The 13,603-nt window shown below is 53.7% G+C and overlaps 1 protein-coding gene across 1 annotated transcript; it reads right to left on the reverse strand.

The window, feature by feature from the left end:
- Positions 1 to 10,261: 10,261 nt before the first annotated feature.
- On the reverse strand, positions 10,262 to 13,186 carry LOC109777495 (uncharacterized). Its single transcript, XM_020336121.1, has 2 exons — positions 12,841 to 13,186; positions 10,262 to 10,329 (listed from the first exon to the last, which is right to left on the reverse strand). The coding sequence occupies exons 1-2, from the start codon at positions 13,184 to 13,186 to the stop codon at positions 10,262 to 10,264; spliced, it is 414 nt and encodes a 137-aa protein (XP_020191710.1).
- Between the last annotated feature and the right edge of the window lie 417 nt (positions 13,187 to 13,603).

Genomic DNA, 13,603 nt, shown 5'->3' on the forward strand with positions numbered 1-13,603 from the left:
GAAAGCCGGGCAGCGGGCTTTCATCAGCCGGGGACGTATCTTGGCAGTAGAACCAAGTCATGTTCCAGTCCTTGGGGTGGCTCGGTGGCTCTACGTAAGGGAAAAGACAATCCCTACGCCACTGGATGGAAATGCCACCTAACTCCAGACTTGGCCCATTGGCGCACTCATTTTGGCGGTTTAAATAAAAAAGCTCTCTGAAGAGCAGCAGACTAGGTTCTTCTCCAAGGTAACCCTCGCAGAAGACTTGAAAATTGCAGATGTTGGATACAGAGTTGGGCCCTATATCTTGAGGCCGCAAGTCGAAGAAGTTGAGCACGTCCCTAAAAAACTTTGAGCCGGGCGGTGCGAAGCCCCGGCTCATGTGATCCGCGAAAATCACTACCTCCCCATCCTTTGGTTGTGGTCTCTCTTCTGACGGGTCAGGGGCACGGTAGGACATGACTTCTTTCTTAGGCAGATATCCGGACTTAACAAAATTGACTAGGGTATCGTTGGTGACGTTGGACCTCATCCAGTTGCAAGTGATGGGAGCCTTAGGAGGCATGGTGAAAGTTGGCAGTCTATGACAAAAAGGAGAAATGTCCGGGTTAATTTTAAGCCGGAGATCTACAATTCACAACTAAGGTGGCGGCTTATGAAGGGGACTAATGATATATACTCTGGTACAGTGGGTTATTTAAGCCACAGGGGCATTTAGAGTAAGTTGGTTATCTACGGACTTACCACAGTTAAGCCGGAGGATTCTACGAAGCATGGTTTTCTTTAAAGCCGGAGGATTCTACGGCGCGTGGTTTCTTTAAACCGGAATTGTAAGCCGCCAAGGTTCAATGGTTGCAGTGTGGTAAAACAGGTTTCACATATTGCAGTAACTTTTTTGGATCAAAATGGTCGGGCCAAGGAAAACATTTCTAGACCTAGAAACTGAAGTGAGGGAGTTCTTGGGTTCGAACAAGGTTCTTATGCAGTACAAGGAAGGCTACTTGCGTGTGAAATGGATCTTAAAACAACTACCGCACTAGTTCTATGCAGGCCTAAGATCAAGCAGGAGAAGCAACTAGGAGAACTACCGAACTTACGCGCAATGGTGACGAACACGAAGAACGTGGATGAACCCTACTGCAGATCTACTGTACGGGGTAGTGAGAACTTACCGGAGCTGAAGAGGTGCGGGAGTCGCCGCCGTTTATCTGGTCCGAGTCAGGGTGATGCAGTGGCCAAAGTTGACGAAGACCGGAGGCGAGACGACGGCGGCGAAGTGCGAGCTCAGGGAGAGAGGCAGCGGCGCGAGGAGGAAGAAGAGTGGCAGAGAAGCCCGTCGGGCCAGCCTATTTATAAGGCAAGGTCATAAGTGGGCGCGAGATTCAAGGAGACCACGGCGTGGTTATCCCCCCCCCCACGGCGCCTCGATTTTCGGGATGACAGTAAAAGCAGAGATCCGTTGCGGATCTGGTGGAGTAAAAAACGGGCTTAATGGAAGATGACGTCATGGCGGATTATCCGGAGGCCGGAGGACGACGTCACGCCGGGTTATGGCCTTCACATGAATGGTAAGCCGGAGATTTTTTCTGTCGGCAGAGTCGAAGATTGACATGAGCCGGCTCAAATCAATCTGGGGCCTAATGTTGAGGATATAGACCTTAGAGTCACCCGCCAGGAGGGGCCGGGTTACTCCAATGGTCATTACCAGAAGCCCGGAGCCAAGCTTGAAGATGGTGGGCCAGAGATGGGCTTAAGACCCGGATGTGGCTTAGGGCCCGTAGTTACAATCGTTATTATGGTAGAACTTGTAGTGCAAGGCAAGTATGATTGAGAGTCCGAGCCGGACGCTCTTATTAGCCGGCCGGGGCTCTGAGGGCTGCTGGGCGTCAGCCTCCCTATATAAAGGGATGACCCGGCAGCGGTTTAGGGAGGAGAACGATCTCATCGAGAGCTGGGCATAGCAGTTTAGCTCCCTGGTGATCGTAACCCTAATCAATACCATCTCAACTGGACGTAGGCTTTTACCTTCACCGTAAGGGGCCGAACTAGTATAAACCCTCGTGTTCCTTGTCCCACATTAACCCCTTCAAGCTTCCAAGTTGCGATGGCTCCACGACTAAGTCCTATCTCGAGGACATCTGCCGTGACAATTCCACGACAAAGGCAGATAACTCGCATCCGGATTCACGAGTTCACGAGGACACAAACTCACATCGCATGGGAAAGTAAAAACTGCAATTTGCTTACATGAGGGGCTCCCCCTCCCAAAATGCTCTTACAAGTTTTCCAAGGGCCCTTCCCGAGCTTCGTGTGCAGGATGGAATGACAGGAGAACATGGGATCAGCCAGAAATGTCGCTCGCTACGTCACCCTCGGATGCGTCGCTCGCGTCATCATCGTCTTCATCGGCAACGTCGCCACCGCCGGCGATGCCCCCGACGCTGTCGTCAACCATGTCGCCTTCGTCTGCAACGACCACCACCGCGTCATCCTCCGAAGTGAAGGCCCTGACCAACGCGTCCACATTGACCTCAACCCAACGCGCTAGGTCGCCCCGGACAGCCGTGTGTACGTGTAACACCCCGGATGTAACTTGCCATATTTGTAACTCCGACTCTTGCCATTTTCGGCTATGTGCTATGTTATTTCCTTCATGGTCGGGTTTTGTTTTTCGTTTTGTATTTTTTCATGTCATGCATTTTCATAGCATGTCATCATGTGCATTGCATTTGCATACGTGTTCGTCTCATGCATCCGAGCATTTTCCCCGTTGTCCGTTTTGCAATCCGGCGCTCCTATCTCCTCCGGTGCACCCCTCTTGTTTTCTTTCGTGTGCGGTTGTCAAACTTTCTCGGAATGGACCGAGGCTTGTCAAGTGGCCTTTTTACACCACCCGGAGACTACCGGTCAAGTTTCGTTCCATTTGGAGGTCGTTTGGTACTCCAACGGTTAACCGGGCATCCGCAAAGTCCATTTGAGTGTCCAGCAAAAACCCCCTCAAAAACCAGCACAAAACCCACCAAACTCTCTTCCATGCTCTAGGGCGTTCGATCACGATCGTGTGGACGAAAACCGCACCTCATTTGGAGCCTCCTAGCTCCCTCTACCTATAAATATGTGAGCATCCCGAAATAACATTCGCAGTCCCCGAAACCCTAAAAATCTCCTCTCCGCGGGCGGACGCGTCCAGCGCCACCGGACGAAATTGCCACCGCGCCCGCAACCAATCCGGGGCTGCCACGTCACCGCCGCCGTCCCCGCGCCGCCGCGGCCCGCCGGGCCCGAGGCCGGCCCGCCCGCGCGCGACCGGTCCCCGAGCCGCCGCCCGTTGCTCCGCGCTGCCCCGCCGCCTTCTCCGCGCCGCCCGCCGACTCCCTCCGCCGCCGCCGGTCGCCGTACCATCGCCGCCCTCGTCTTCGGCCGTCGCCGGCGTCGCCCTCCGCGCCGTGCGCCGCCACCGGCGCCGCCCCGCGCCTCTCCTCCATCTCCTCCGACCCCCGGCCGCGCCGCCACCTCTCCCTCCCGTCGCCGGCGAGCAGCGCTGCCGGAGCCAAAGCCCCGTCGAGCTCGAAGGCTCGATCCGATCTGGAATGTGAGCGTTGACTTTTTCCCCCGAACCCTAATTTTCTTTCAAGTCCTCAAGTTTTTACAGCATCTTGCCATGTTTGTGATGCCATAACTCCTTGCATGTAGCTCCGATTCGCGCGTGTAATATGTCCAATTGTTCGCCTCGTGATGCTCTTCATTTTGTTCAATTGCACCATGTTCATTAGAGGTCATCTTGATGCCCAAATCTCTGTTGTAAGAGGGCTAGTTGCTGTTATTCTCTGGTTCTTATCAGAACTTGGAGATTTGTCATTTTTGTATCATTTATTCTGCGCATCTTTTGGGCATGAGCTCTACATGTGTTTTGAAGTATGCCCTGCGATCTTTCTAGTGGTGTAGTCCATGTATTTTTGGGATCTCTGTGGTGACTAGCACAAGCATGCAAAGTAGGCTCCGTAATATTTCTGATTTCAGGGACTTAGTGATTTCTCCAAGTCCTTGTCTGCTGTTATTTTATTTCCATGTAAACTTGATGCTACAGAGAGATCCATGCATATTTTGGAGATGTTCAGTAAGGATGTTTTGTAGCTATAGTTGTAATTGATCTATTCCTGCAATTTTTTGTAATTATAGAGTGCCATAGCATGACTCAATCTTGCTCTACTTTTGCTATAAAATATTTCTGTCAGATTCTTAACATGAGATGCAATTTTGCCAAGCTTACTGTAGTTGATCCTTACATTCTATGCAATTGTTCTTGCCATGGTTAGCTTCATAAACATGCCATCTTGCTGTAGGTGTGCTTTGTTTGTAGTTCATTGCTCTGTAGTGGGTGCATCAAGCTCACAAAGAGGCCTACATATTATTATTTCTGCCATGCTCTGTTTTCTGCTATGTCTGAAACCTGATAACGGAACTTGCTATGTTTACATGCTTGCCATCATATCTTCTGTTCCTTTTTGGCTTATGGTCAGTAAGGGCCTTTTGTCATGTGCATTTAGTAGAACACTTCCATGCCTTGTTTTGCTATGTTAAGTTCCTGTAGCACGTTGATTTCGTGCTCTGAACATTGCTACCTGATGCTGTTTTCTGCCATGTCCAGTTTTTCACCAAGTCTGTGATCCTGTTATCTTTTGCACTTTTGCCATGCTTGTTTGAGCTTGATATGTTGTGATCTAGCCATAGCTCAGTGTTCATCTTTTGTGAAGCATCTCCTGTAGATTACTGTCATATACTTTGTTGCTATGTTGGGGTGCTATAGCATTGTTGTTTCTTGCATTTTAAGTGCTATCTTGCTGTTTATCGCAGATTAGTGTCATTCTTGTTTTGCTTGCCATTTGCAAACCGTGCATCCGATTCCGGTGATCTTTATATCGATTTCGACCGAAATCATATCATCTTTCCAGTGGAATGCTTGGTTTGCCAAGTTACTGCCATGTTCATCATTTTCCTTCCGGAGCACGCATATGCATCGCATATCATATCTCGCATATCATACATGTTTTGCATCATGTTGCTTGTGCATTCCTCGTGATTGATTGTGGTTCCGTTACTTGTGTTCTTGTCTTGGGTAGAGCCGGGAGACGAGTTCGTGAACGAGGAACCTGTCGAGTACGCTTACGAGGATCAAGCTTTCGACAACTCTGAGAAGGTTTATCCTTCGTTGACCGTGAGAGCTTATGATGGGCTAAGTTGGGACACCCCTGCAGGGTTTTATCTTTCGAAAGCCGTGCCCGCGGTTATGAGGCAGATGGGAATTTGTTAATGTCCGGTTGTAGATAACTTTCCAGTTGACCCAATTAAAATACATCAACTGCGTGTGTAGCCGTGATGGTCCCTTCTCGGCGGAGTCCGGGAAGTGAACACGGTCTGAGTTATGTTTGACGTAAGTAGGAGTTCAGGATCACTTCTTGGTCATTGCTAGATGACGTCCGTTCCGTTGCTTCTCTTCTCGCTCTCATTTGCGCATGTTAGCCACCATATATGCTTATTGCCGCTGCAGCTCCACCTCTTTGCACCTCCCTTTCCTATAAGCTTAAATAGTTTTGATCTCGCGGGTGTGAGATTGCTGAGTCCTCGTGACTCACAGATTCTACCAAAATAGTTGCAGGTGCCGACGCTGCCAGTGCAGATGACGGCGTCGATCTCAAGTGGGAGTTCGACGAGGAACGTGGTCGTTACTATGTGTCTCTTCCTGATGATCAGTAGTGGAGCCCAGTTGGGACGATCGGGGATCTAGCATTTGGGGTTATCTTATTTTCATCTGGATTTTGACCGTAGTCGGTCTATATGATTGTATTTTGGATGATGTATGATATTTATTCATGTATTGTGTGAAGTGGCGATTGTAAGCCAACTCTTTATCCCATTCTTGTTCATTACATGGGATTGTGTGAAGATGACCCTTCTTGCGACAAAACCACTATGCGGTTATGCCTCTAAGTCATGCCTCGACACGTGGGAGATATAGCCGCATCGTGGGTGTTACAGTACGGGGGCGATGGCGGCGTCGAAATCAAAGTTGGGGTCGGCATTCAGGAGGTGGCTGAAGACACGGGAGAAAGCGCGCTCGAGCATGCCACGCCCCCTTTCCTCCACAAGCTGGCAAGCTCTGGTAGATCGAGCCTCCAGGCGCGTCACCACCTCGGTGAAGAAGGTCAGGTGGCAGGCATAATCATTCGAGTGAGGGGTCGGCGCCTCCACGTCGCAAATAGGGCCCAGGGCGATATTGGCCCTGTTTCGGAGATCCTAAAGCATAGGGGCATGCTCGCGCTCCAGCATTCGTTGCTGGAGCACTTCCTCCGTGTTTTGCCTCGCGACGGCCTCTGCGTCATCAACCCGCCTCCGGAGGGAACGCTGCTCGGCGCGGGCGGAGGCCAAGTCCGCCTGCGCCGTAACCAGGGCGGCGGCCGTGGCTTCCGCACGCCTCTCAGCCTCGTCCAACCTGGGCCTGAGGGCAGCGGCCCTGCCCTCATCCTCCGCGCCTGCGAGCTTCAGCTTCAGGTCGTACCTACCCTCCAGATTTGCGCGAACCTCGGCCACCCGGCGATCAACCTCCTCCTTGACTCTAGCCTCGCGAGCCCCGACGGCATCTTCTGCTTGGGCAACTTGATGCTCCCTCGTCTCCAGTTCCTCAAGCTCGAGGTTGTGCTCCACGGCCTCCAGGGCCAGTGCCTCCTCACGCTTCCGGACCTCCTCTTCCTCCGCGGGCGTCCCCCTCAGCGACGCAAGAGCAGCCCTGCGCGCCTCCACCTGCTGCTCAAGAGACGCGCTCCAGGCCTGGAGCTCCCACGCGCGCTTCACCGCAGCCTCGCGGCGGCGGTCAGCCTCACGAGCCTCGTCCAAAGCTCGTGAGCGGGCTTCATGGGAAACCTTGAGAGATGCCTCGGCCTTCGCGTTCTCAAGGTCGCGTTGATAGCGGCCAAGGTTGATGGCCACCTTCAGCTTGCGCCGCTCCTCCGCCAGCCGGACACCTTCAGCCTCAAGACGCGAATCGACACTTGCGAGCTCTTCACCAAGTCGACACGTCGCGCCCATCGCCTCCTGGAAGAGCTCGTGACGAACCATGCTCCGCCCGCGCTCGAGCTCGAACGCTCGGCCCACCTCATCCTCCGCCTCGGGGGCTGCGGGCGTGGCACCAAGTGGTGCGCCCCCACCAGGCAGGGGGCTGGGGGCTGACGTCGAGCCTGACGTCAACCAGTCCTCGTGAGGAGCCCAAGCTGACCGGGGCCCGCTGCTTGAAGAGGAGCCGAAGATCGAAGCCAACAGATTGTCGTCCATGACCAGCGGAGGAGTCTTGGGCACGCCTGCCAAGCTCCACACCAAACTGGGGGGAAGGAGCGACAGGGCCGCAGGTTCAACACGCCAAGAAGGCAGGAGTGCCCCTTCAACCAACCCTGCTCCGGGGGCGACAAGCGGACTCGAAGCACTCGAGGCCGGCGAAAGAGTTGATGAAGGAGGAGGCCGCTTCTCGGGAAACGCAATAGCTTCAGCGGAAGGAGCCCTGGAGAACCAACGTCAGGACAAGAAGGCAACACGTAGGAAGCCGTGACAACAAGGTACTTACGCGTCAATGGCGATGTACTTTCGCCGCTTCAGCGGCCCGAAGATGCTGCTACCGCTAGGGGATCCTTTCCTCTTGCGGAGCTCACCGAAGTCCACACAAAGACGACCGAAACGCTGGACGTGACGGCCGGTGCGCAGAGGGGCCGGAGAAGAGCCTGGAAGGATACCTTCAGAGGTGCCTGGTTGCGGCAAACAGCCGGGCACCGTCTCACCACAACCTCCCGAGGCTACTGGAGCCTTGGCCTCGGGAGCCGCATGATGCGCCTCCTCAATAATTAGCGCCTTGGGAGGGGGGTGTAGGACCCAGAAGACGACACCCCAGGATCGCCATCCGGCATGTGCTCTTCAGTGCTAGGGCCGCCGGCCTCCATCGGAGCTCGCCCTCCTGCACCCTCACCTGGGGCGAGCTTGGCACCGGTGGCCAGGAAGGGGACCACGTCGACGGGGTTCCAGCTGGGCCCCACCTGGCCGATCGGGCGCAGGCCCCACTCATCAAAGGAGGGCATGCTCGCGGCAAACTCATCCTTGTTCTTGCAATGGTACAGCAGGCAGCTCTTCCTGGGCATGTCGTCCGGCAGAGGGATACCCGTCAGAACCATGAGCATCGTCTCCCGCGTCTTAAGAGGAAGCCCTTCCTCCTGAAACCTCATGTGGTCCTGACTGCTGAGCAAGGCCCACATCGGGCGGGAATGGCGCTGAAGCGAAGCGAATCAGCGCTTGACGAACTCCTTCACCACCATAGGCGCAGTCACGTCGCGGTCCTTCAACATCCTCAGCCTGGCCCAGACAGGGGCAAGGCGGTGGCTCATGAGCTTCTGATGGCCCCAATGGGAGTTTGGAACAGCAGGCCCCGCCGGAGCATGAAGCAGGGGGCTGAGCACGTCGGCATCCACAAACACCCATCGCGTACGAAACTCGCTCGTGGATGAAGGGAGCTCGAAGTCAATCCCCGCGCCCGCGGTCGCAGCCAGGGCCTGGAAGCTCACGCACCCCGAGCATTGCTGAGGGTCGGCCAGATGCAATGAGAAGAAGTGACGGAGGAGGGTCACCGAAGGAGCGATGCCCACCATGGCTTCGCACACGAAGGCAAAGACAGCAAGAAGAGTCACCGCTTGGGGGTCAAGATGCAGCATGTGGATTTGGTAATGCTCTAGCACCGCGTTGAGGAAGGCAGAGAAGGGAGGAATCAGGCCAGCCCAGAGGGCGTCTATGAAGATTGGGACCTCGGTGGCTGCCCGAGCCATGCGGGTGCGAGACGCAGGCCAAGCCACTGTCTCTCCCCACTCGCTGAAGCTGGAAGCGAGCATCGGATGCACCTTGTCCATGGCCTCGTCGTTGAGCACCCGGGATCGGCCTAGCGTCGGCTCGACAGCTGGAGGTGCGCCGGACGAAGACATTGGCTTCTTCCCCTTGTCCGCCTGTTTTGGCGCCATGGCAACGAAGCAGGAGGAGGGCAGGTCAGATCAGAGAAGGGAAGCAGAGCCACAAGGAAGCAGGGGAATTGGGGAAGCAAGGCGTAGGCGACGGAGGAATAACTGTGTAGGCCGCAGGGGCCGCCTAGCCAGGCGGATTCAAAGGCAGCATGGGGAAGCGGAGGCGTCCACGTCCAATCAACCTCCTACGTCAACCGAGGCCGCGGGCTTTTGGGGCCCGCGGCGCTCCGAACTTGACCCTTGGCTTCGCCGCGAAGCCAAGCCCGAGCGCACCTTGGGCCCAGGGGCTACTGTCGGCGTTCTGTGAACGGGGGTCCCCAGACTTGCCTGCCTGCGGCCCACCGCGTGGCTAAGCCAGTAGGCCGTACGGCCCATCTTCATCAACAAGGCATCCAAGACCCGCGCAAGGGTCCAAGCCTCGCGAGGCAGACGACGCAAGACCTCCTCTGGAGTGGCCGAGCTAGGCAGGCTCACAAGGAGCGGAGATATCAAGGCGGGGCAAACCTCACGAGGCTCTCGTGACGTGAGCCATGACGAACGGCACCAGGCGGGCGCCAGCGCGCGCAGCGTCCTTATTTCCTCTTTGGTGCTAAGGAGGCCGCGCAGGCAAAGAGTACCGAGGCATCAGGCAAAGGTTGCTATATTGGTGCAACGAGACCAAGACCAGGAGGACGGCAAGACGGAGGTCATCGTGGAGCCCAAGACTGCGTCACCACCAGAGCTTTTCGCGGGCGAAGACCACTTTTGTCAGGATAGCTTGTACTAGCTGTCCCCCTTCAAATTTGCCCGCCGTTGTTGGCTCCCTTCCTGCTCGATATTTGGGAAGAGGATCAAGGCCTCTATAAATAGGTCTAGCCACCACAGTAGTAGTCATCGGATCCAGAGACGCGCACAAGCTCGTACGCACAGGAATACCTCAACCTCAGGAGGCTGTTCTTCCTTTGTACTGTTCATCATTAGCCCAAGAGGCAATCCACTACCACCACACTGGAGTAGGGTATTACACCACAACGGTGGCCCGAACCAGTATAAATCTCGTGTCTTTCTGTGTTGCGAGTTCGTCGAGTTCGTCCGTGAGATCTTAGCGAGCTAGGGCGTAGATCGGTAGGAGGGAAAGGCTTCGCGCGCACCCCAGTGTTCGAACCTCAAGGGTTTGCCGGAACCCCACATCCGACAGGTGCAGACGGAGCGACCCCCTCGCCCGCACCTTGTGGAGCGTGACTGCCAGGGCGTTGCTAATGTTGTTCTCCTCCGACATCTCCAGCCCCCGTGTCGGCCGCGAGGGGAGTGGCGATGGCGCCACCTGCTCCAACCACGCCCCCAGCAGTTTTCACATCCTCGCTCGCCCCCGCATCCTCCGAGGCACTAGAGGCCGTGGGCGGCGGAGCCTTCGAGGTGGATGGATGGGCCAAAGGGCCGGACTTCTTCTTCTTAGGCGCCATGGTCGATGGCATCATCGAAGATGAAGATGGTGATGAAGATGACGCGCTGCGCACACTTTCAGGTTCGCGCAAGCGAGCCCCCTACCTGCCGTGCCAAAGATGTCGCGGGATATCCACAGCCACCTATGGGACCAGGAGGCCACTTGCTGGTTCGGCAGGGGGGCGTCACGTTGCACAAAGAGCAGACCAGCACACGATAGCACGTCAGAGAGCACACAAGCAATTTACCCAGGTTCGGGCCGCCGCGAGGCTTAAGACCCTTCTCCTGCTTTAGTGGATTGATGGTGGGATGGGGATGGTGAAACACAGTACACTTGCTGGGCAGAGATTGCCGTAGGGCCGCAGTGACTATGCGCGTATGGTGGTGTGGGTTCGTCAGCTTTCCAACCCTTCCTACGGGTGCCATGGGCCTCCTTTTATAGATTAAGGGGTCACCACAATGGCAAAGTAGTCATTATCCACTGATATGATAGCAAACAGTGCTATCATACATAACTCTGCAGGCTGACAGGGTGCATCAAATGCACTGCTTAGTGTCACATCACTGGTTGCCCCGCAAGGCTTGCCGGGCTATCTTGCCAGCTCCGCACCTGTTCCCTTGACACGTCGCAGGACGGGTGTCATCGGTGGGTTTCTTCTATAGGAAATGGCTACCATGTGGCAAATGGCTGCCACTTAATCACCCTGCGGCTTGACACCGCACTGATTGACGACGTGGGTCGTGCCTGAGTGGTTGGTGGGGTGGTTCTACCCCCATGAGCCCCGGCAGACCATGTTGGGGTGCCCTGGTTGCCTGCTTCTGGCGGTGGCCTCGCCCCTTGCCGGGCTCGCCTGACCGGCAAGGGAGGCCCTTCTCTTGCCGATATCTTGCTCCTCTGGCTTGGTCTTGGTCCCTCTGAACTGCATGTTGGTTCTTCAAATCTCTTGGTCCCTCAATCTCTGACTTAAGTTGGTGCTTCAATCTTGTTCTTGTGCTTGTACACAGTCTGGGCAATGGACCCCGGGTTTGTTGCACCGACAACATGCCATCTCAATAAGGGTCCTGTTCTTGCGCTCCACGACACCATTCTGCTGAGGTGTGTATGGAGCGGAGAGCTCATGAGTGATTCCCAGCGTATCAAGATAAGCGTCAAGGCCAGTGTTCTTGAATTCCGTGCCATTGTCACTCCTGATGTGCTTGATCTTGATGCCATAGTTGGCCATGGCGCGATTGGCGAATCGTCTGAAGACATCCTGCACTTCAGTATTGTAGAGAATTATGTGAACCCAGGTGTATCCCAAATAATCATCAACAATAACAAAGCCATAAAGATGTGTATTGGTAGTAAGGGTAGAGTAGTGAGTAGGGCCAAATAAGTCCATGTGTAGCAGCTCGAAGGGATGCAAAGTCGTCATGATTGTCTTCGAGGGATGTTTTGCCCTAGTCATCTTCCCAGGTTCACAAACATCACACAGATGATCCTTCTTAAACTTGACACCCTCTATGGCAATGATGTGCTTCTTCTTCATGAGAGTGTGCAAGTTCCTCATGCCCGGATGTCCTAGCCTTCGATGCCAAAGCCAGCACTCAGAAGCTTTTGCTAGAATACACATGACAAGCTATGGTCCTATGGAGAAATCTACCATGTACAGATCACCTCTTCGATAACCTTCGAAGACTAGAGATTTGTTAGTTTCCATAAGCACAAGGCAACGATATTTTCCAAATATCACAATCATGTTTAGATCACAAAGCATTGAGACTGACATTAAGTTGTATCCAAGGGATTTAAACAACATCACTTTATCCATGTGTTGATCCTATGAGATAGCCACTCTACCTAGGCCCAATACCTTGCCTTTACCAGTGTCAGCAAATGTTATGTGACTTTTAGTAGATGGACATAGAGTTGAATCCATGAGAAGACTTCGATCACCAGTCATGTGGTTAGTGCATCCATTGTCCATTATCCACTCAGTAGCTTGCGGAGTTGTATCCTTGGCATCTCATGCCATGAAGCAGTAGGTCGGAGCAGAGTCGTCCTCATCATCAGCTTCAGCATCAGTGACGTGACCATTGTCTTCAGTGTTGAATATGCACTTGGCGACGAATGCCGAAGCCAGAGCCAGGCTTGCCACGCATGAATCAGACTCCTCCTCACACTCCACCTCTGCCTCCTCAGAAGCAGACTCCTCCTCTGAATCCATCTCCTTGCCAATGAATGCATGAGCCTTGCCAGATGAGCTCTTCTTGTATGATGAGGACTTTGATGAAGACTTCGAAGAAGACTTTGAGGATTTCTTCTTCTTCTTATTGTTAGAATCATATTCCTTGCTCTTCTTCTTTTTCTTGGTTTCCTTGTCCCATTGAGGACATTCAGATATGTAGTGACCTGGCTTCTTGCATTTGTGGCATGTTCTCTTCTTGTAGTCATGAGAGGAAGCCTCATCATTCTTGGAACTAGATCTTGAAGACTTTCCAAAGTGATTCTTCTTGGAGAACTTCTGGAACTTTCTCACAAGCATTGCTAGCTCTTTGCCAATATCTTCAGGATCATCAGAACTGCAGTTAGATTGTTCTTCAGATGAGGAAACATCTTTTGCCTTCAAAGCATGGGATTGGCCATAGTTGGGGCCATAGATATCTCTCTTCTCAGACAACTGGAACTCATGTGTGTTGAGCCTCTCAAGTATATCAGATGGATCGAGATCTCTGAAGTCGGGGCATTCTTGAATCATCAGGGCCAAAGTGTGAAATGAGCTGTCAAGTGATCCCAGTAGCTTTTTCACAATGTCATGCTTGGTGATCTCAGTGGCGCCGAGTGCGCGAAGCTCATTTGTGATACCAGTGAGGCGATCGAACGTGAGCTGGATATTCTCATTGTCATTTCTCTTGAAGCGGTTGAAGAGATTGCGAAGTACATCAATCCTTGAGTCTCTTTGAGTTGAGACGCCTTCGTTGATCTTGGACAGCCAGTCCCAGACTAGCTTCGCAATTTCCAGAGCACTCACACGACCATACTATCCTTTGGTCAGATGACCGCAGATGATGTTCTTGGTAGTTGAGTCCAATTGCGCGAACCTCTTGACATCAGTAGTGGTGACACCTTCACCGACTTTGGGAACGCCAGTCTTGACGATATACCAGAGGTCAAT

The sequence above is a fragment of the Aegilops tauschii genome, chromosome 3, assembly GCF_002575655.3.
Source record: "Aegilops tauschii subsp. strangulata cultivar AL8/78 chromosome 3, Aet v6.0, whole genome shotgun sequence".
In the NCBI taxonomy this organism is placed as follows: Eukaryota; Viridiplantae; Streptophyta; class Magnoliopsida; order Poales; family Poaceae; genus Aegilops; species Aegilops tauschii.